Below are 21,916 nucleotides of genomic sequence, written 5' to 3' on the forward strand. Positions count from 1 at the left end.
TTAGCAACGAGTATCATTTTCAGAGCACAATCGTGGAGGGAGAAAGGGTTAAAAGGAGCGCCATCAACAGATGCGGCATTAAGAGCTGTCAGAGGAGCTAGTGCGTTTCGCCCCTCTGTGCACTCGCCCCCACACACCCCCGGTACGTGGGGGTCGCCCCGAGCTGGTTCTCTGCAGAGGGAACTGCGTGGGGTTTCGGTGGAGCCCCCCACCCCGCATCCTTCCCGAAGCCAGTGGCCAGGCTCTTGCTCAGGAGTGTAACCTTGAGCAGAAAGAAGCTTTTGATTTCATCAGAACCTCTGCCAAGCAATTCTGAAACTCTGCCATTTTTATTTGCGTTTTATCACCCCAACCATGGCGAAGGGTCTTTCCCCCCAGTCAGAGACCCTCGGCGGGCCCCCCAGGGCTCGGCCGGCGCGGAGTTGCGGCATGAGGCCTGCGGAGCTCCGGAGCCGACCGGCTGTAGGCAGACAGACGTGACGGACGCCCCTCTGGCTGCGGTTGGGCTCATGTCTGGCACCAGCACGTTCACTGCTCCTTCCTCACTGATTTATCATGAAATCGTTCTCCAGCGCACTTCATAATAGCATTTATTGCTGCAATTACTGTTTGTTCTTGGCACTTTGTGGGTTTTAGCAGTATTATATTTATGTTAGTCTTATAAATATTAATAACTCCTAACTCATTAAATACTGAGAAGTCATAGAATGTCATGCATTATGTAGTGGAATGAACACTAGCCTCGGAGCACGAAGGTCGAGGTTTTATTCACGGCTGTCTCTTACTGCTGTGTGACCTTTAGCCAACGACAACCTCTCTGAGTTGCATCCGAAAAAGTGTAAAAAGGCTTACAGTGCCAGGCTTGTTTCGAAGACAAAATGAGATAGCATAGGAAAAAACAGGGTAAATTATAAATGATATGGACATGGAAGGTATCATTATTGTTTTAAAAAAAGTCTTTTTAATGTAAGAACTTTACTATTTTGAGGGATAAGCAGCATGACAAATCGTATATATTATTATCTAAAATAAATTGAAGTTCATAATGTGTTAGTCTGAGTTTATCAGGTGGGTTTTTTTTAAACGAAGTTTTTCGATACTTCAGTGCACATGCAATTAGATGAAGCATAGCCACATAGACCTAATAAATTAACAAAATGATCTCATGTTTGCTGTAGCGACATTGCTATATTATTTTTACCCTTTTTTTAAACAAGGAAACCGAAGTCCTTGCATTGCAGAGTTGGACATAGCGTGATGTTTTTTCTTCCCCCTCTTCTGTGCTGCTTTGATAGATAGTTAATGTTTCTCACTGCCTGTGATCTCGCCTTGAGGGTGCATGCGTCCCTGCTGGTTTTGGGGAGCCATGTCCCTAGGGCTCTGTCCGTTTTCGTGGCTGTACTTGGCGACTCATTCCGGCGGTGTCTGCTCTGTTATTAGGAGGAGCTGCCGGCGGCGGATATGCCCAGGTCATTCCCATGGAGGAGGTAAGAGATCTCAAAGGGACATGTGTCGTGTGTCACTGTTTTTCCTCCCTGGCACCTTTTTTTCCCTGTGCTCCCACAAACACCGGCCCACAGTCTTTTACCCTCAACCCTGAAGTCCCGAAAGGCTCTGAAAACCGAAAATATTTACGTGACCCATTTGGGGGCAAAACTTGACATTCACTGTTACGAACTACTTGTGGACTTTGTGCCACTCGATGGTAAATGTTCATAGATTTTGCTGCAGAAGTATTGTTTTTGATGAATGGAGGCTGACCGAGACCCTACTCTTGGGGTGTTTTATAAATAAACTGTCTGTACATTACACTACCTTTCTAAATTCCAAACAGTTCTGAATCCCAAACCCGCCCGGCCTGAAGGCGTTCTGGACACAGACCTTTCTCTCCGTCGATCACCTGTTCTCCTGCCCAATTCAGGAAGCCTCGGACTCTTCCCTTCCGTAAATTGAGACTCCGAAATCAAATAGTTCCAAAGAAAAATGGACAGAAAGGGCCAGTGGCTTCCATTCTTATTTCTCCGAGATCCCCTCTGTACCCTGATAACGACTCCCTTGTGGCCTGTGTCTACTCAGCAGCCAGGTCTCATTGGTTCTACGGTCTGCATTGACCTCTTAGTTCGGGCCCTGAGACATCTCCCTGAACCGCAGGAGTGAGCAGCTTGCTTCTGTGTCCCACGTGTTTGAGCGGTTGCTCCGTCAGCGTGCCTCCAGCACAGGCCCTCGCGTGCCCCTGCTTCTGCCGACTCGGTCCCCACGTGCGGCCCTCCCCCTCGCCACCCTGCCACACTCCTTGCAGACCTCTGCCCTGTTATCTCTTGAATCCAAGCCTGGAACGCCCTCCGCTTCCTTTTCTGCCCTCACCATCTTTGTACCCATCTGGGTTGTGTTCCTCCCCACCCGCCCCCTCATACCCTATGTCGGTCTCCATCTGGATCGGCAGCTGTGGTGAGTTAGAGGCCACAGGCTCCAGCACTTAGCAGAGCACCCGACACACAGTTGGCGCTCGCTAAGACGTATTCGCTGGCTTTGTTGAACAATAAGGAGCGGTGTTTACCACGGAGACCCGAGTGTCAGGGAAGCCAAAGGAAAATGCGGATGATGTTCAGTTATTGGGGGGTCGGGGTGAGCAAGAACAGTCGGAGGCATTGCTGAGGAAAAGTAGCCCCGAGCCTCACCTCTAGAGGGAGGTGAGTGAGTAATATTCCCAAGCTCAGAAGACACGGGGCCCGAAGGCCAGGTTGGGGATGGAGGACAAGGACCGCACCTGGGGGAATGGCCCAGGATCTAGCCAGCAAACACTGAAAGGGCATCAGGGTCCTGCTGACGTATGTCCTCAGCTGTGTGGCTTGGAGTGGGCTCACACTTAAGGCATAGGGTAGCTGGCCCAACACAATCAAGCAATTTGTCCCTTGAGTGTAGGGACCTCCCGTGTCCTCTTCACCTCTCTGTCCCCACCTGTGCACAGTGTCACCCAGTAGGTACTCCTTGGCTGAGAGCATGAGCAGACAGCGCTCGCTAGAAGAAACATAATAAATAGTCATGGGAAAACGTTAGAATAAATCCCGAATGGATTGAAAAACTGAAAGTGAAAATACTGACTCGAAGGGTGAGAAAGAGCCAGGCTTGTGAAGAATGGGGAAAGCTTTCCAGATGGTGGGAATGGCTCGTGGGGAGGCCCTGAGGCAGCAGAGGGTGTGGCCTGTTAGGGAAGGAGGGGGACACCCATGTCTCCCGGGACCAGCAGGGAGTGCAGGCAGATGAGCTAGAGAAATGGGCAGTGGCCACCTCTTTCAAGCTATCCAAGTTCACAGCCAAGAGGCAGGATATGATTGGAGGTATCTCGGTCAGCCATTGAAGGGATCTTTGCATCAATAACATGATGCACATTGGGGTTTTATAAAAATCACCCTGACTTCTGTGTGGAGAATGATTGTTGAGCGTCCAGAGTAGACATTAGGGGTCTAGTAAAGAGCATGGGCAAGTAACCCAGGAGAAAGATGGCTGTGGCGTGGCCCAGGATGGTGACAGTGAGGATGGAAAAAGGGAAGACATTGATCTAAGACAAGTTTGCTGAGGTCTACAGAATCAGATGCGGAGTGAGAAAAGAGGATTCACGAGTGATATCCAGGATGCTGGGTTGAGCAACCCCGTAGAATCACGTAGCGAAGTGGAGGACTTGGGGGAGTCATGGGTGTGATGGGTGTGGGGCCGGAGCGGGTGGCGGAGGGAGAGTGGCTATGGGAATGGTCCTGCCTGGGGCCAGTGGACACCAGCGGCTCAGATAGGCAGCTGGAGAGGAAAACGTTGTGTCCCAGATCAAAAATGGGCAAAGGATTCAACAGAAACGTCAGAAAAGAAATATTAACTAACCAGTGAATGTTTATCTTCAGTAAGTAAATTAATCTACATCAAAACCACTGTCAGTTATCGTTTTTCTTGTCAAATTGACAGAGTTGGATTTTTTAAAAATAGTAATAATACCAAGTTTTGACATTACACTTTTTTGAAATAGACTTTTTGTACACTTACAGTGCTGGGACATGTATTTTTCTGGAGGGAAGTTAGAAATACGTATCAAGTGCCTTAAAAATACTCATACCCGTTGGCCCAAATAAATCCATTTTTGGTTTATCCTAAGGAAAAATTGGCTCTGTATGCAAAGATTTAATTTTAAAACTGTTTATCGTCACAGTTTGTAGCCATAACGACTTGCAGGAAAACACATAAATGTCTAATAACAGGATTTCAGATTAACTATATTTTGAAGACTAATGATGTAAAAGTACTGGTTAACATTAAGTGTAAAAGTTAAGATATAACCTATTATGGTGTCATGATCTATTTATTTCAAATTAAAAATACTATAAAATATATATACATATGTAATTTTTCATGTTTTCTAGTGATTATATATTTTGTTGTAGAATAAGATTTTAACAAGAAAACGCCACTTTTTCAACTATTAACTTATTTTTTTTTTGGCGCAAAGATTACTTTGTTTCTGAAGTAAATGATCCATTCATGTTTCATGGGTGGTATTTCAATCCTTTCAAAAAAGCAAGTTGATGATATTATCAAGATCCTTTAACCCCGTAACCACACTGCTGGAAATACATAAAAATAGCTATTTGCATATATTCTTTGTAATAGTAGCCTTCTTCACAAAAGTGAAAATTATCCGGACACAGAAGGCTGAAAAATTTTAGTACATCTTCTCAATTATATAGCCCCTGTAAACTATAACAATACATAAACAAAATTATTGTAAAATGGGTTTTTTAAAAAGGAAGGTATGTTGATTGTACAGATAACTGGAAGGAAAACCGAAGAATTAATAGAGTTGCAAGAGTAATAGATTTCCTATTTCTCAGACTTTCTGTCATATTTTATATTATTCTGTTGTTACTGTTTACTTTATGCCCTCCCTCATTCTAAAGTATTCTTGATATGATACTATTTTCTAGATCATAAAACAGTGCATAAAAATAAATGAAAATAAGGAAAACGAAATAAGGAAACCAATCACTAAATCCATCAGAATATTTCACCCTGAATCTGAGAAAGAAATAATCTGCAGCAGGAAGTCTGGTCCAAAGTTCTTGATTGTCGGGAAAACCCCGACATCGATTTTCTGACTCACGCTGTTTTACGGACTCAGCTCATAATAGGATATGTGATTAATGTGATCTTTTATTTATTTAGAAAGTCGTGAATATGTCATGGTTGTTTGGTACCAGTAGAAAAACGTTTTCATTTCATTTATAGTTCAACCTTCACTTGACGGGGGACATTCATGCCATCACCGCCGCCAATAATTTGCTGGCCGCTGCCATCGACACAAGGATTTTGCATGAAAACACTCAAACTGATAAAGTAAGAAAGGTTTCTCGTTGGCCATTTGGGGCGTCTTATCCTGAGGCCCTTGAGATTCTTAAAGAGTTCATAGAAAAACTGGTGGAGTCTGTAAACTCTGAAATTTTATTCAAAATTTTGTGAATTTATATACGTCCTTATTTCTTGGGGAGAGGATCCATACGTTGGTCAGATTCTCAGATGAGTTCGTGACCACTGCCAAGTTGTTGGGAGAATTATATTGATTGTACTTTGTCAGCCAAATATTGTTTGAGATTAGTCTTTAGTTTTGAAGGTAGTTTGTATGCCAATTCTCTTCATTCTGCCCATAGGTCTTATCTCTGTTCTATACTAAGGGAATTGGAGGAATAGCTTTCCTTCCTTCCTTCCTTCCTTCCTTCCTTCCTTCCTTCCTTCCTTCCTTCCTTCCTTCCTTTCTTTCTTTCTTTCTGTTTGTTTTTTATGGTTTTCATTTTGTTGCAATTTGTTTTGGGGGTTTGCTTTTTCTCTCTTTTTGGAGGGGTAGTTGTTTTAAGACTAAAGTTATGTGCAACTATTCTAGATGTGCTGTTTCAGAGGTCAGACCCCTTAGTTGGGCTTCAGGTGCAGTCTGAGAGGTAAACCACGCATCTGAAGGGGACAGGGTGCCAGGTGCTAATTCCTCATAGACATATGACATTGATAAAAGTGGGATTTTCTGGCACTTTTACACGGATTCTGACTACTTCCAATTAAAGTAACTACCTAGTGAGTTTTCGAAGCCAAATACAGATAAATATTATTTTGATAGGTATGGGGCTGTAGATCAAGAAATGTGTATTTATGCAAACTCTTTGCAATGTGCATTATGTCAGATCTAGTCAGATTTATTAAAATGACAGACCTTAAGGCTACATTGTTTATATTCGCCAAGAATTTTAATAGGGTCTGTAATCTAAGCAGTTTGGTTATAAATGTAATGAACTTTGTCATATCCTGTGAATTGTCCAAGTTCCTGGTTGGCGCTTAAACTTTTGTGGGATTTTATTTTTGTTTTGTGTTCTTAGGCTCTATATAATCGACTGGTTCCTTTAGTGAATGGTGTTCGAGAATTTTCACAAATTCAACTTGCTCGGCTCAAAGTAAGTTGCCAGCTACGGTTCTTTAAAAAGAAAATATCCTGGAGACAAATTGAAGTAATTGCCAAAGCCAGAAATTTTGAACTTGATTTGATTTTGGTTTTCGGATACTCTTTTGAGTACTGAACTCTGAAGAGACGGAACAATGTAGCAGAGATCTCAGAACTGGAAGCCCGGGACCTGGACCCCTCCCCAAAGAGCAGGCAGGGCACGTCAGGCCTCAGTTTCTTCATCTGTAAATTAAGAGGACTGCTCTGCTGATCTAGAGTGCCCTAGTCAACGAACAAACGAGAACTTCCAAGAGTCCCTCTCTTTCGTGAAATTTCTTCAGTTTCTAGGAAGTAAGATAGCAGCCTCTGAAAATGCATCTCTCAGTTTTTGGCGCAACAAGATGCTAAGATTGCAATCGCGATCTTAATTCTTGGCCACTTTGCTATTTTCTGGTTCCATTTGCTGCTTATCCTGCTAATCACACTGATTTCCCCCTTACTCTTTTCCAGAGACTGAAAACTAACCTTCATGGTGTCCTTTACAGCCACTGCTTGGTAATAATTCACCCCCTTGCTTCTTAACTGAACCAGATTTGGTTTGTTGAGAATACTGCCCGATATACTATCTTCAGCGGCTACAACATAATATCCATTTCCCAGATTCCTTTCTTCTACTTCTTTATTAAGAGCCTCTTTACAGAAATGGATGCATCAACGGTTTCAATGGTTTTTCCTCAGTGAATTAGAAATAACTGGTTCTGAAAACAGATACAAACTTTACTTGAATTAATGGTTTTTGGATTTGAAAAGAAGAACTAATGAACTGGAGCATCGGTTATACAGGCGGCAGTTTATGTCCGTTCCGAGCACAGCACATAGTGGTCACATAGCACACGCGGAGTTTTTTGTATCATGCCGATGGCGATGCGCTTTCAGATCTGTTATTTTAAGGCCATGTTACGAATTTCATCGTCTTTCACCAATAAGAGATAGTGGGCCTCCGGCATTTATTTATACGAGTTGGCCTAACCTACCATTGACTCAAAGTTCAAATTCGGTTTTTAAAAAAGGCTTTCCAAGTCATGGAGAAAATTAAGGACGGAGGATCATTTTAGTTACATTTCGCTTTCTATTCCTTCTAAAACGTAGTGCATTTTTTTTTTTTTTTTTTTGCTTCTTAATCATCAGAAACTGGGAATAAATAAGACCGATCCAGGGACACTGACAGAAGAGGAAATAAGTAAATTCGCCCGTCTCAACATCGACCCCGCTACCATCACGTGGCAGAGAGGTGGGTACTCATCGCCAGGCGGGGAGGGCGGCGAGGTGGGGACTCATCGCCAGGTGGGGAGGGCGGGCGGCATACGGTCCAGCGGAAGCTCTTAAATCGGTTTCACAAATGCACAGTTTTATTTCTTCCCGTTGTCCCCCAGCTTGTGTTTTGTAATCCCCCCATTTGCTTCTCTTCTGTCATCCCTGCCTCTCATCAGGAGAAGAGGCCATGCCCCTTCTTAAACCACCTTGTCCAGCCAGAACTGGATCTCGGAAGGCGGGGTGTCTCCTCCCACACGCTCACACCCGCTCACACCCGCTCACACCCAGGGTAGGGTCTGTGGCTCCACCTGGGGTGCGAACCCATGACCTTCTATGTATAAAGCAGACTCATTAACCACTACACTATGGAGCCACCCCACTTGCCTGGCTTCTTGTCCTGTATTATTTTTTTTTTAAATCTTAGTCTGTTCTCCCCTTATTTGCCCCGCTGCCCTCTCCACCTGTTGCCCGAATTTCTTCCTTTCATTTCCTTACCACTAGCTCCAAGGAGCTCTTAAGTTTGTATTTTTGGTGCTGAATTTTTTCTCTGAGTCTAGTACGTGCTTTCAGCCATTGTAATACCCTCTAACACTTCAAACGCAACGATCCCCACCCCTACCCCCCACCCTTATTTAGCTCTGCTGCCACCTCCCTGATCCCACACTGCCCTGTGCAGGGGCGGGACTATGGGAGGAAGCCTGGAGCGTATTGTCTCCACCCTGCCGCTAGCTAATGCTCGTGAACTTGAGCAAGCCACGGACACGCTCTGGGCCTCGGTCTCTCGGAGATGGAGATGGTAACAGGTACTTACTGGAGCCTGGCGACAGCACTTGGCGAGACCCGTGGTGCTGCAGACGGGTCCGGTGACAGGCGCTCCGGGTCCTTCCTGCATTGTTCTTCTGAGACTGCCCGCCCGCTGCCCCCAGTCCCACTTCCATTTTTTCCTGAGGCCAGATTTATCACAGTTGCCTTTCGATAGATGTCCGTGCTTTAATTTCCATCCCCCAATTCAGTAGGTTCGTATTGTAGCTATGTCGGCCTGTCACTTTGCTCAGAAGCCTCCATGCTGTTTAACTAAATCCTCCCCCATCCTGGGTGGGATAAAATTGCCATCACGCAGCTCGTCCTTCAGGACCGCTGTGGCGTGGCCTCGTGCACTTTCACACCCTGTCTGCTTCCAGACGGGTGGGTGGGTACCTTCCTCCTTCTGCCGGCCATTGACAGTCTGCCTGCCTCTGCCCTCCCAGACACAGCCCGCGTCCAACCTTTTGTGAAGCTCCCCTTCTGGGAATCCATTCAAACGTTTCATTAAGAATTTAGTGTTTTTCCACGAACCGTGAGGTAGAGAGACAAAGAGATTGAGTCTTGGCTCTACCATTTATGAGCTGTGCAACTTTCAAGAAATGATTTCCTTAGTTTTCTCTGTAAAGCAGAGTAATGCCTCCAGCCTCCCCCTTGCGCAAGTCCGTTCCTCCGTGGGAGGGCTTTCAACCCCTAAAGCACCACCCAGATAATCAGGCGATGCTGCCGCGGTGACAGTCGCGTGATGTAGTGTTTCTGTGCGTCTTCGTCTCCTAAACGAGAGGAGAGTAAAATCCCCTTGGAAGCTTTTAAAAATATTTTTTATTATAAAGGTAACAACATTATAAAGATTTTGGAAATGTCTAACAAGAATAAGAAACATCTTGCTATACTAATAAAGCTGTTTCAGGTTTTTTCGTCCCTCCAGGTTTTGTGTATAACTCTAATTATAATTTAGACGTGATGATTTTATGTCTTATCAGCTTCATTTTCATCATAATAAGCATGTTCAGAAAGAGGGCAGTGGCTCGGTCCCGTGGGCCTTGGGAGGAAAAGGCTACGTGGTCCCTTATACTTAGGGCTGGTGTGCAGACTGGTTTCTCTCCGAGAGAGCTGAGGGGACAGCATTTCCTGGTTGCAAGTCAATGCTAATGGAAGTGACAACTGGAAAAAATTATTCCAGATAAATACTAGAATTATTATATTATTGTTTAGGGCATTAAAGTGAGGAACATGTGATTCTTATAAATAAGCCACCTGGGTCCGGAGGCATTTGGAATGACATTTAATAAGTTGCTTAGCTCTTATTCTTGTGAATTAATATAAAAAATGGGACTCCCCATCAGATGAACTGAGAACATTTAATGTAGGGGTATGTGTGTTTTTTAAGGCAACATGGGCTTACACCTAGAAATAGTGTAATCCTTGTGATGAGATTAGGTCCTTGTGTGATCTGATAAGTAGAGGAGGGACACCCAGGGACCACGCGGGCTGAAAACCTCATCTCAGACCACGTGGCCATCGTATATTTAATGGCCACCCCTGTTTTTTCAGCCGACATAAGACATCTAACTGATGGGTCTCGCATCCTGTGCCTCGTATCAGAAGCTTAAAGGCCTTGCGTACCTGGCAGCAGGGTGGAACTGGGAGCCAATCAAATATTCCAGAAACACTTAGCATGAGCAGAAGGTACAGTAGACACGGAGCCATTCTGTTGTTCCTGGGGGAGCGCGGCCCCCGCCTCCCTGCGCGTCGGAAGCACCCAGAGCTCCGTGTTCCCGTCGCCCCATCTCGTGTGTCGCTTCCTTGGCCGCTAGACCCAGGTCCCACAAGCCTCAATTGGCCTCAGTGAACTGGCATCAGGTTCCTGGTTCCCAGCATTGCCCGACTGACAGCCCTGCAGAGAATCGCTGCAGATCTTCCGCTGAAACCAAAGTAGTGGATCTGCCCCCCGCGGTCGTACCTTGTACAGCCCAGACCCTGAGCCGCGAGTGCTTAGCGGGCCGTTAGACACACCACGCACGTCCCTCAAGACACAGTCAGCACTGTGGTGCTAAAACAACCGTCTAGAGCAAAGAATAAAAAACAGATTTCTCCCCCCTCCTCTCTCACTCGTACTCTCCCTGTCTCCCCTCTGCCAGTAAACGCCTTAGATCAGACATGGATGTCCTGTTCATCCGTGCATCCCCGTACAGCTAGTATGGGCCCCGGCACGGAATTGCCCCTCAGTAAATATTCCTGGAGTGAAGAGACGTTCCTCATTCCACCTTTAGCTCTCTCATGCAGAGGCCAGGAATTAATGTATCGCTCACTCAGGGTTACTTTCCGGGGTCCTTCTCGTGTGTCAGGATTGAGTCCTCACGTTTCTTATGGATCACTGGCATAGTCACACGACTCTTTCCCTGGACATCAAAAGCTTGTGGATAGGAGAGGCCCTGCTCTGCCAGGCCCTGGGAAGCCCACTGGCAGGCCTCCGCTGCCACTGATTACAGTTCATCTTGCCAAGATTATTTTTTGGCTTGTTTGTGTTCTCTTTGCTAAATAGAAAACAGCTGAATTTCCAATAACTAGATCACAGCAATCTTGTGCCAAGATTGTGTATACTACACATAAGAGTAAGAAATATTTTTACTTTTTATGACTCTAAATCAAAGGTCTTGGGAATAATTACCAGCTAGCGACCATATCGCGAAGCATTCCTTTCCCTGTATATATTCTGCTTATATCTTAAGATCATAGAGGCTTAGAGTGTTGTTTGAGTGCCTGCGAGGGTGTCCGAGTATGTACATACGTGCGGATGCGAGAGAGAGAGAGCGAGTTGTCCGTGGAGTAAGACCGGCAGCGGCTGAGGCGGGGATCAGCCCAGGTGGGCCGCTGGCACTCTGGGAAAGAAAAGGTGAACGTTTTCAGCCTGCAGGCGCCTTTTAGTCCCCGAATGTCTAATTCTCATCACCGTCGTCAGTGCCATATCGGACATTTAGTGAATGGAATCTCGTCATCAGTGTGGACAGCTTGTTGTTCGGAGGCAAATGAATTGTTAGTGAAGCCTCTGTCCTGGCTTTGTTTGTGGCATTGTGAATTTGGTTTTCACTAAACCAAATCTCACAGGAAAAACCTGCAAATCGGTGTAATTCAAATAAGCTAATAAGAAGAAATGAAGAGAATTGGTGCCTGCTTGAATCATGATTGACTTCTCTTCCTTCCATACTACTTGGGTGTTTTTTTTTCTTTTTTAACGCCTACAGCACCTGGTGTTCCTAGGGGTCTCCCATCCAAGTACTAACCAGGCCCGACCTTGCTTAGCTTCCGAGATCAAACGAGATCGGGCACATTCAGAGTGGCATGGCTGTAGACGTACTTTGGTTTTTTCAGTTGTGGTTAAATATACATATATCACTTTAACCATTCGTAAGTACAATCAATGCCATTAAATACATTCGGTTGACAAGGCTCTCGATGATTATATCATCACCACTATCTTAAATCCCAAACTTTATATTATCCCTAACGAGAACTCTGTACTCATTAAATAATAACTCCCCTTCTACCCTCAGCCCTTAGAAGTATTGTTCTACTTTCTGTCTCTGAATTTGCCTATTCTAGATACCTCATTTTAAGTAGATTCATGCAGTATTTGTCCCTCTATCTAGCTCAGCGATCCCCAGCCTTTGTGGCACCAGGGACGGGTGCTCCTGAGAATCAAACACCTGATGATCTGAGGCGGAGCTGAGGCGGTGATGCTAAGCGCTGGGGAGCAGCTGCAGATACAGATGAAGCTTTGTTCGCTGGCTCACCCGCCACTCACCTCCTGCTGTGCGGCTTTGTTTCTCACGGGCCGCTGACCAGTCCCGGTCCACAGCTTGCAGGTTGAGAGCCCCTGCTGCAGCTTACTTCATCGTGCCTAAACTTTTCAATGTCCATCCATGTCGTAGCATATACGAAAAGCTTGTTCCTTTTTACGGCTGTATGATATTCCATTGTACATGCATATCACGTTTTGTGCGTTCATTCGTCTCCTGGGTACTTGATTGTTTCTACCGTTCGGCTGTTGTGAGTGACGCTGCTGTGAACGTGGATGTACAAATCCCTATTCAAGTCCCTGCTCTCTTTTCTACTGGATGTGGATCTAGATGTGTAATTGCTGGGTCATATGGTGGTTCAGTGTTTAACGTTTCGAGAAACTTAACTGCCTTCCTCTTAGGACTCAGGTTTCAGCGTTACATGTCACTGCTTCGGGAATGCTCTTCCTTACTGCCTAGTCGAAAATGGCACCCCACCCCCACTAGTGTGTGCCCTGACACACACTCTCATATCACCTCCTTTATTTTCTTAAGGCACTTGTCACTGGCTGATATTTTCTTGTTTTATCTGATACCTCTCTGTGTCCTCCCACCAGAACGTCAGCTCCAGGGAAGCCAGACCTTGTCTCCTGTTCACCATCGCTCCTGGCTCTCGGAGCACTGCCGGATACACACTAGACCACCGGTCCGTGCTTGCCGATTGAGTAATCTCTTCCCTTCTTTTTCAGTACTGGATACAAATGACCGGTTTCTACGAAAAATAACGATTGGGCAGGCAAACACGGAGAAAGGATGTTCCCGGCAGGTAGGTGGCTTTTTCTGCACGGGAGTCCCTCTGTTCTTACTAGTACTGGTTTGCAGCAGCCCGGAGGCTGGTTCTCTGCTTTTCTCCTTTCTCTGCCTGTAGTAGCCAGAGAGTGGGTTGCTCATCATTTCAAGCTTCCTCTCCAATCCCTCAGCAGGACTGGGAGGAGACCAGAAGGTGGAAAGTTTTCTGTATTATCTTACCATCCTTTTCTTGTGTGATTTTAGTTTTGTTTCTGCAGTCAGCCACCCAGGGTGTCCCTTGAATGTAAATTCTAACATCCTTTATTGCAAACCCACCCAGTTGTTGCTACATCCGCATAAGAACTAAAAAATCTCAGATACATTACTACTCAGATTTAACAACCAAAGGAAAAACACCTAATTATTTGGCTTAGTAGCTTTAAGGATTTTTAAGGATAATGTCTTACTACCCAAATCCAGAAAATGTGGAAGATAAATTACGATGTCCACTTTCATTTTAATAGGTCTCTAGTGGGGTGATGGCGTTTAGAGAAGATAAATTCATTCCGTGATATTTTTAGCCAGGCACAGTAGGCCTCTAAGTTATTATTACTTTTTACAATAAACTTTATATTTTAAGACAATTTTAGATTTACAGCCTTTACATTGTTAGGTTTTCCTGTTGAGAAAAAGAATCACTTTTAGCATTCGATCCAAATAGATTTTTGGACCTTTTGAATATTTTGAATTAAAAGCCACGGGGATTGAATTGAAAAGACGGTCTGAGCCCATTCATTCCCTTCCCTCCTCCGACCCCAGAACTCACACACAGAACAGATTCCCCACGGTGGGTCGGTGTCCACGCCGGGAAACCGGAACCGTTGCCATACAATCTGGGGGATGTTTCTGAGCAATAGGAAGATGTAATTGGGTTGATGGAGAAAAGCGCAGCCCCCCAACGTGGCGGGAGTGTTTTAGGGGGCCTCTAACTTCAGAGACCTACTTCTCAGAAGCAGGAGAGGGCCAGAACGCCCCTCGGGGCGAGTTGTTGGCCACGACTCCCAAGAAGCTGGTGGACAGACGCTTTCCCGTGACATCTGTGCTGACCCCACATCCTGCCGACAAGTTTCTTTCAGCCTGGGCTTCTGAACGTGGGCACCACCCAGCCCTGGGGGGCCCCGCACCTCACAGCCACAGGTTCGCCTGTGTCTCGTGCCCTCTGTCTGGCATTGAAAAGCATCTTGTCCAAAGAAAAGCAGTGCATTGTGACTTTTTTTTTTTGATGAAATTGCAGCCTTGTGTCATGTTAGCAGAGGGCATGGCAAGGATTAGACTTTCATGCAGTGTTAGTGGGAGTATAGATTGGTAAAGCTTCTTAGCTGATAGTTTGTTAGTATTAAAATTTGAAATGACCCAACGATTTAAACTTCAGGACTACAGATGTGAAAAGCATAGGAGGAGGGAAGGGGAATATTTGCATATGTGCAAAAAAAAAAAAAACTTTGTGTAAAGATATTAATTACAGCATCATTTATAGTGGTGAAAATTTGAAACAGTCCAAATGTTCGTTAGTGGGGTGGTTACATATCTTTGGGACCTCTTTCCGTCCCACAGATGCACATGGCGGCTGAAAATAATAAAGTGTGTGTCGGGGGAGTGACATAGAGCTCCCATACTGATCGTGAAATGGAAAGGTTAAAGAAAAACACATTAAAAATTTTTGGAGGAAAACGCATATAGTTAGTTATATCTAGTTTTTGTTAAGAAAAAGCCAGCATACATGTTCATATATGTCTATAAACACATGAAATGGAAGCTGGTAAGATGTACACCAACTTCTGACATTAGTTCCTTTGGAAAGAGGATTGGGAAAGAATCCTCATTTCTCTGCATATTTTTGTACTGTAAGTAGGCACTGGACAGAGGGAAGATTAATACTGGCTATAATTCGAACGCCTACTACATGCTTTGTGTTGGTATGTTTATTATATACATGAGCGCATTCGGTTTGTAGATCTGGTTTACAAATGAGAAAAGTAAGTATGTTAAGTAACTTGCCCACAGTTATATTCTATATCGCTTTATGCATATATGGTTTTTAATGAAAAGGGGGATTATGTTTAAAAGCTTTCATCGCTTTTCTCCATAAGACCCGATTGAGGACATCTTTTTATGTCGATAAAGGGTGATTTATGTGATCATTTTTTAATGGCTATAGATTGTCTCCTCTTGCAGATTGTACCATAATCAATCCATCCTGTTCCCTGGTAATGGACCCTCGGGGTGTTTGCAGTGTCACGCTGTAATTGATAAGGTGGTGGACACGGGGGTGACATCCACACGTATTTGTGTGTGTTCTTGTCAGACGATGTCCTTAGGACAACCTCCTAGCTCCGTAACTGCGGAGTCAAAGAGGAGGATATAGATTTCAAATATCGATGAGTGTTTCCGCATTACCGTCCAGAAAAGCTACACCGATTCACATTCGTGCTAACATTGTTTAATGTCCTATGTTTACATTTGTCATAAACGATAAGTATAATTTCATTTACACCTTTATATGATTCCGAAACATTTTATTTGCAACACAAAAATGAGCAGATCTCTAAACAGGTACATCGTTCAATCAATAAAACAAGTAACAATGATAATTGATATTGATCTAAGTTGTTTCATTTTTGATACCGCTCAAGATGCAAAATTATGAAATCGTAATGATTACAAATGAAGAACTGGTATGCGTATTATAAATCCCACTCATTACTTGTAACATTTTAAGAATATTTGTAGTTTTGTGTTGTGTCTAGAAAGTCTCAATATTTACAGTCATTTTTATGTACACCGTGTATAATGGAATGGTGGTACAGAGAATCCTAAATATCATACAATGAAAAATCACTTGTATTTGGAATAGGTTATGTTGAGACTATAAGAATCACATATAGTTGCATTCGACTTCCAGATAATATTTTTTCACTAAATCAATGACTAATGAAATCTCAATCAGGAGTAGCCGGAAAGCTCCTTATTTCCTTCATTTCCTTTCTTCTCAGTGACGGAAATGGACAATAAAATGTTTCATAAGGTGATCCCACTAGGACATAGCCATTTGCTCTCTGTGTGTGCATGAACATGTCTGGCTCACACACCCCTAGGGAAGAAGAGAATTCAGCTGGAGCATAATGAAGTGGTCTGCCCAGTGGCTGAATTATGAGGAGAAGGAAGTGCATTTCCTTGTGTCTCTTTTAATTCCTGTTGGACTGCGTGCAGCTTGGAGTCAGAGCCAGGAGCGGGGATAGGAAGGCCCAGGAATATTTCGCAGAAAGCCTTCGCTCTCCAGCGTGCATTGCTGGGCATGCCATGATCTGCTGTGGCCAAGCCCTCATGGAAGGCTGCAAATTGATTCTGTGTCTCTTTGTGACTTGATGGATCATACACGTTAGGGTGTCCTCACTGCTGTGTTGAGCACTTACTCTGGGAAACTGGCCTCAAGGCCGCCTTTTACTGTCTATCCCTCATCCCTTTGCTGGACAGACAAATGCAGCCGCCTAGACATGCCGGCGGGTAAGAGCAGAGACAGCCGGATGCTCATTTAGTTGGTGGCTATGTACTGAGTACCTGCTGGGTTTCACACTCAGTCCTCCAAGCTGGTCATTCAGGGGTGAGCCCTCCCCAGACAGTCCCTGCCTTCAGGGCACTTACAGCCCAAAGACAGAGATATGCATCAAACAGGTAATGACATTGATCATTAATCATTACAAGTCTGAAACATGAGACAAAAAAGCAAATAGGGCCACGAGTTGGTGTGACAGGGGCCTAGCCAGGCCGAGTCCTGCTCAGCGGAGCAACCGGAAGCCGAGCGCAGCCACCCTGGGAGGCCACCCTCGAGCACCCAGCCCAGGATTGCACACACTCTAGACACTCAGAAAGCGGACGCCTTTGAGAAAGGCCTATTGAGAATAAACCCCCGGCCTGCAAGAACTTAATGGCTGACATGGCCATCCAGATGATCAAGTCCCTTTGCTTTTGCCGTCTTAGGCGCAGTTTGACATCGCGGTGGCCAGCGAGATCATGGCGGTGCTGGCCCTGACCGACAGCCTCACCGACATGAAGGAGCGGCTGGGGAGAATGGTGGTGGCCAGTGACAAAAGCGGGCAGCCCATAACCGCAGAGGATTTGGTGAGTACGTGTGTCTCGGAAGCTGCAGAGAGCTCGCCGTCCCTGTTCTTCTATGATTGGGAGAATGAAGGATTTCTCTCTCTTATCGATGCGTGTAACGGGAATTCGGAGAATTTCTGCACACACATTTTTTCCCGTCGCAAGCCTGTTTATTTTACAGCTTCATAATGTTCTCATTTATAATGTGCTTGTAATTGACCGTAACCGAAGCACGTGAAATTTATTTCATAAGCTTTTCCAGATTCTCGCCAATCCCGATCTCTGCTCTCCCTGGGGTGGGGTCATCCTCCTGCGTATCCCGTGGCTTTTTTTTTTTTTTTTTAAACCGCAATCTATGCCTGCTTTAAATTTAGGGCAAATCACTTTTCAAAGGAAGAAGAAGTGGCTCCGGCTTCATGAAAGGGAAGATTAAACTAATCTGGCACATTTTTGGCTCCAGCCTGCTCCCCGGGCACCCCAGCTTGTTTAATTTTGTGCTTTAAATTCGATTTCACATGAGAAAAGCAGGTCTCCCCCTTAATCGGTGTTTCTCTTCTCGCTTCCCTTCCAGTGGAAGGATGCTTTGCATAAAGCTTTCACAGAATCCTGGCACACCCACCGCCTTTTTCGGTACTTATCCTAATCTGGCACGCTAAGCTTTTTGTTCCTATTTTTCAGTAACCATCTTCACCGTTAACTTAAACGCCATCAGTGATATAGTCATTTCGTTTGCTCGTACATGTTTATAAGTACGCAGATGTGACATATGCCTGTCGGACAGCCATTACTCTAAATGTAAGCTCACTTCCCACACACTGAGTCACATATGATAATAGAATCTAAAACACACACTGCCAATTGAAAAACAATTGTGGAAGGAGAAAGGCAGATTAATATTTTATTAATTCTGAGAGCTTAGGACGTAATATGAATCCTCTGCCAACATGTCTTGATTACTTTTTGGCTGTTTTAGAAGAAACGGATCTGACTGACTCATCTCTTAGGTCTCGTCAAGTAAATTAAATAGATATGTTTATATCAGCTGCCCTATGGAATGCTGAGTGCAAAGCTAGCATAAAGAGAAAACCCGTATTTCATTTGCTATAAAAATACTGCTTTTCAAAAATTGTCAAAAACTTTACATTTTTATCTCAACTGACATATTACAGTTTCTTCATAAATATATTCTTCCGTATCCTATTAACCTTAGGTACCAATAAATATGTAGCAGGAGTAATTCGAAACGTAATCCTCAAACATTATTCCCCTAAACTTATATTTCTTTGGTGTGATAAAAATCTTGGCCCAGAACAAACTCCAAGTCTCTCTTTTTAGTTATCCTTTGTGTTTCTTCCTGGCAAAAGTACCTAATCTCTACAGATTGTGTTTTACCAAGTTGGATCTATCAGTAGTTGGTCTTCCATGGAAAATTAGGGAGGACTTTAGGAGCATCTGTCCTTTTCATTTCACTGCTTTATCGCTTCTTTTCGATTTGGTCAAAAAAATTTATACAACGCATTGAGAATTGGAACAGACGGCCTCCTGAGGTGTTTTATAAGATGATTGATTCTGCTATACCCCGGATGAATATGTCCAGCCTCTCCCAGGTGTGGACTTGGGATGTGGAGTGGGCGACATCGTTTGTAGTGGGCGTGACAGCCCCAGAGTTGCCGTCGGTGATGAAGTGTTTTTTGCATGGGTTCGGTGACAGTGTAGCAGTCAGGAGCAATCAAAGAGAAGACGTGGCATGGAACACCAAGCAGGGGGTGACCTGCCTGAGCCGGTCCATCGGAAACATCCAGTTTCCTTCCTCCTGTAGCTTCTTGAGCTCAGTTTATTTGACCGGAAAGTATAAGCAAGGACAGTGTGCAGAAAAGCAGGCAAACCACTATTCCACATGCTCTGGGTTATGAAAAGAGAACCAATTTCTTTGAGCCCTTCCTGTCCTGCAGCGTTCACGGTAAACGATCTTAATATAGCTGTAATAGGTAGGTTACCTTTCGTGCAATGTCTGTTTTGTACAGTCAAGTCGACACTACATTGGATTTCCTTACCAACCTTAAGTGATGAAATGTAGAAATAGTGATCGGTCACATGAGAGAAACATTTAACATCATCAATGATAGAAGTAGAGGAAGAAAATAATAAACTCATGTACTTTGGAGGGACGAAGATTCTCTATAGATTCTACCACCTGATCTGATAAGATGAGTGGCATGCCGCTCTAGGCAAATATGGGACCCAGAAAGCGAGAACCGCTCAAATGCAGCAGTTCTTTTCAAGTGTCTTCCCTACCTGTAGGATGACCTGTGGAGAGAGGGTGGGAAAGCAGAATGGGTGCGTTGAGAAAGTTCCTCTTATCTCTCCTCACGCCCACTCGGTAAAGAGCCTCGTTTCAGGTCTTCCTCTCATTTCTTGAGGCAGTAGTAAAACCTCTGGTAATGAAAAATTAACAGTCACAATTGCCAGAAAACACTTGTAGTCGGACCAAAAAGTCTGCTCTCTGGCAAGCCTCTTAAACACGCTCAAAGAAGGTGTTGGGGGAAAAAAGGCAGTGACTACTACGTGCTCATCACTCTGCGCCTTGCAGATGGCTGGCATCCGCCCAGGTGGGGAGAGATGGGCAGAGGGGGCAGTGCTCTGTCACATGTCACGCAGAGGTGAGAGGAGCCTGGGGGGCCTAGTGAGGAACGGCCCGAAGACTCACCCTGGCACAGACACTCTTTTGTCAGTAATCTAAATAAGCGTGTTGTTTTTTTATGGGAAAAATATTTTTTAAATTTATTTTTAATTATAGTTTGACATGCAGTATATTAGTTTCAGGTGTACAGCATAGTGATTCAACATTTATGTACCTCGTGATCACCACGATAAATCTTGTAACCATCTGTCACCATACATACTTATTACGACATTATTGACTCTTTTTCTTTATGCCGTACATTATATCCCCATGACCTATTTTATAACTGGAAGTTTGTCCTTTTTAATCCTCTTCCCTTTTCCCACCCAACCACACCCCTGTCCCTGGTCTGGCAACCATGTTTCTTCTCAGTATCTATGAGTTTGTTTCTGTTTCGTTTTCTTTGCTCATTCGTTTGGTTTTTTAGATTCCACATATAAGTGAAATCATCCTGTTCTTTTGTTGCCCTTACCCGAGGAGACATTTAAAAAAAAATGTTGCTGAGAGCAGAGAGTTTACTGCCTACGTTTTTTTCTGGGAGCTTTATGGTTTCGGGTCTTACATACAAGTCTTTAATCCATTTTGAGTTTATATTTGCATATAGTGTCGGAAAGTGGTCTAGTTTCCATCTGTTCTCATGTACATCTTGTCCAGTTCTCCCAACAGCATTTGTTGAAGACACTGTCTTTCCCCCGTTGTTTGTTCTTGCTTATATTCTTGCCTCTTTTGTAGATTGACCACATAAGCATGGCTTTGTGTCGGGGCTCTCTGTTCTGTTCCATAGATCTACGTGTCTGTTTCTGTCCCAATCCCATATAGGTTTGATTACTATAGCTTTGTAGTACAGTTGGAAATCAGGAAGCAAGATACTGATACCTCCAGCTTTGGTTTTTTTTTTTTCTTAAGATTTCTTGGGCTATTTGGGTCTTTTGTGGTTTCATATAAATTTTAAGAATATTTGTAGTAGTTCTTCAAAAAATCCCATTGATATTTTGATAGGTATTAAATAAATGTCTTGTTTTTTCTCTCTTTTTCAGGGGGTGACAGGTGCTTTGACAGTTTTGATGAAAGATGCAATAAAACCAAATCTGATGCAGACCCTAGAAGTAAGTGATCTCCCTTTTACAGAAATTGTTGACAATTTGCGTTGTGGGATTGCTTGTGTACCCCCATACAACGTGAGCGTTTCCAGCCAATATGAGCCCACAAGGAGCATCAGAAGTACTACTTGGTCATCCAAAAAGGGTTGAAAGTGTATTTATAGGTACTTTCATATAATTCATATCTTGGCTAATGAACTACTAATTAACCAGAGTAGAAACTCAATGTGTCTAATATGTCAGTAAGTTGTATAACCATATTTACATTTTTTTTTGCCCTGTTTTTTAATTTAGCCTCTCATAATCATTAGGTTTTCAGTTTTTTGGTGTATTCCCCCCCCCCACAAAAAATCTACACAGTAAATGTTGAGAAATGTCTTTCAGGAGAATATGCCGTACCCTGCTTTTATAAGAATGTTGTTTTTGTATGTGACTTTCTGGCTCTTGTCTTCGTTGACCTTAAATTTCCTTATCAAATATTTCTGTTTTCATCCAACTTTTTAGTTGCTCGTCTTGCTCATCCGATGTAGTAATGGTCTAACTCCCTCCTCCTAGCTAATGAGACCCCAGGATTGGGTTCAAACAAGGAAGCACTAGCTGGGTCCAGTTGCAGAGGAGACAGGCGGGAGGTCGGGGTGGCGGGCTGGGGAGACAGTGTCGTGCTGGTAAGTCCTGTAGCAGCTGGCGTGGCGTGTGCCAGTTTCCATGGCGTAAATGTTCCCACCACGGCCAGTGTCTGGCTCCCTCGTAGATGTCACCGAACAGTGCAGCTGGGAGGAAGTGCTCATCCTCAGTGGTGCCAGCAGGCTGCTTGTGCTCGGGCTGTGGT

General features: G+C 44.3%; 1 protein-coding gene and 1 pseudogene across 3 annotated transcripts in view; one reads left to right on the plus strand and one right to left on the minus strand.

Moving 5' to 3' along the window:
* The window catches only part of MTHFD1L (methylenetetrahydrofolate dehydrogenase (NADP+ dependent) 1 like), a 166,082-nt gene that overhangs the window by 46,160 nt on the left and 98,006 nt on the right, over positions 1–21,916 (plus strand). For all 3 annotated transcript variants that reach the window (XM_016149139.2, XM_016149137.2, XM_036222676.1), the window contains exons 13-19: positions 1,441–1,487; positions 5,269–5,376; positions 6,402–6,476; positions 7,652–7,754; positions 13,107–13,183; positions 17,185–17,325; positions 21,025–21,093. In XM_016149139.2, the coding sequence (XP_016004625.2) occupies positions 1,441–1,487; positions 5,269–5,376; positions 6,402–6,476; positions 7,652–7,754; positions 13,107–13,183; positions 17,185–17,325; positions 21,025–21,093 (620 nt within the window). The remainder of the gene's footprint in view (positions 1–1,440; positions 1,488–5,268; positions 5,377–6,401; positions 6,477–7,651; positions 7,755–13,106; positions 13,184–17,184; positions 17,326–21,024; positions 21,094–21,916) is intronic.
* Positions 11,815–11,932, minus strand: LOC118605052 (annotated as a pseudogene).

The sequence above is a fragment of the Rousettus aegyptiacus genome, unplaced genomic scaffold (assembly GCF_014176215.1).
Source record: "Rousettus aegyptiacus isolate mRouAeg1 unplaced genomic scaffold, mRouAeg1.p scaffold_m13_p_1, whole genome shotgun sequence".
Taxonomy (NCBI): domain Eukaryota; kingdom Metazoa; phylum Chordata; class Mammalia; order Chiroptera; family Pteropodidae; genus Rousettus; species Rousettus aegyptiacus.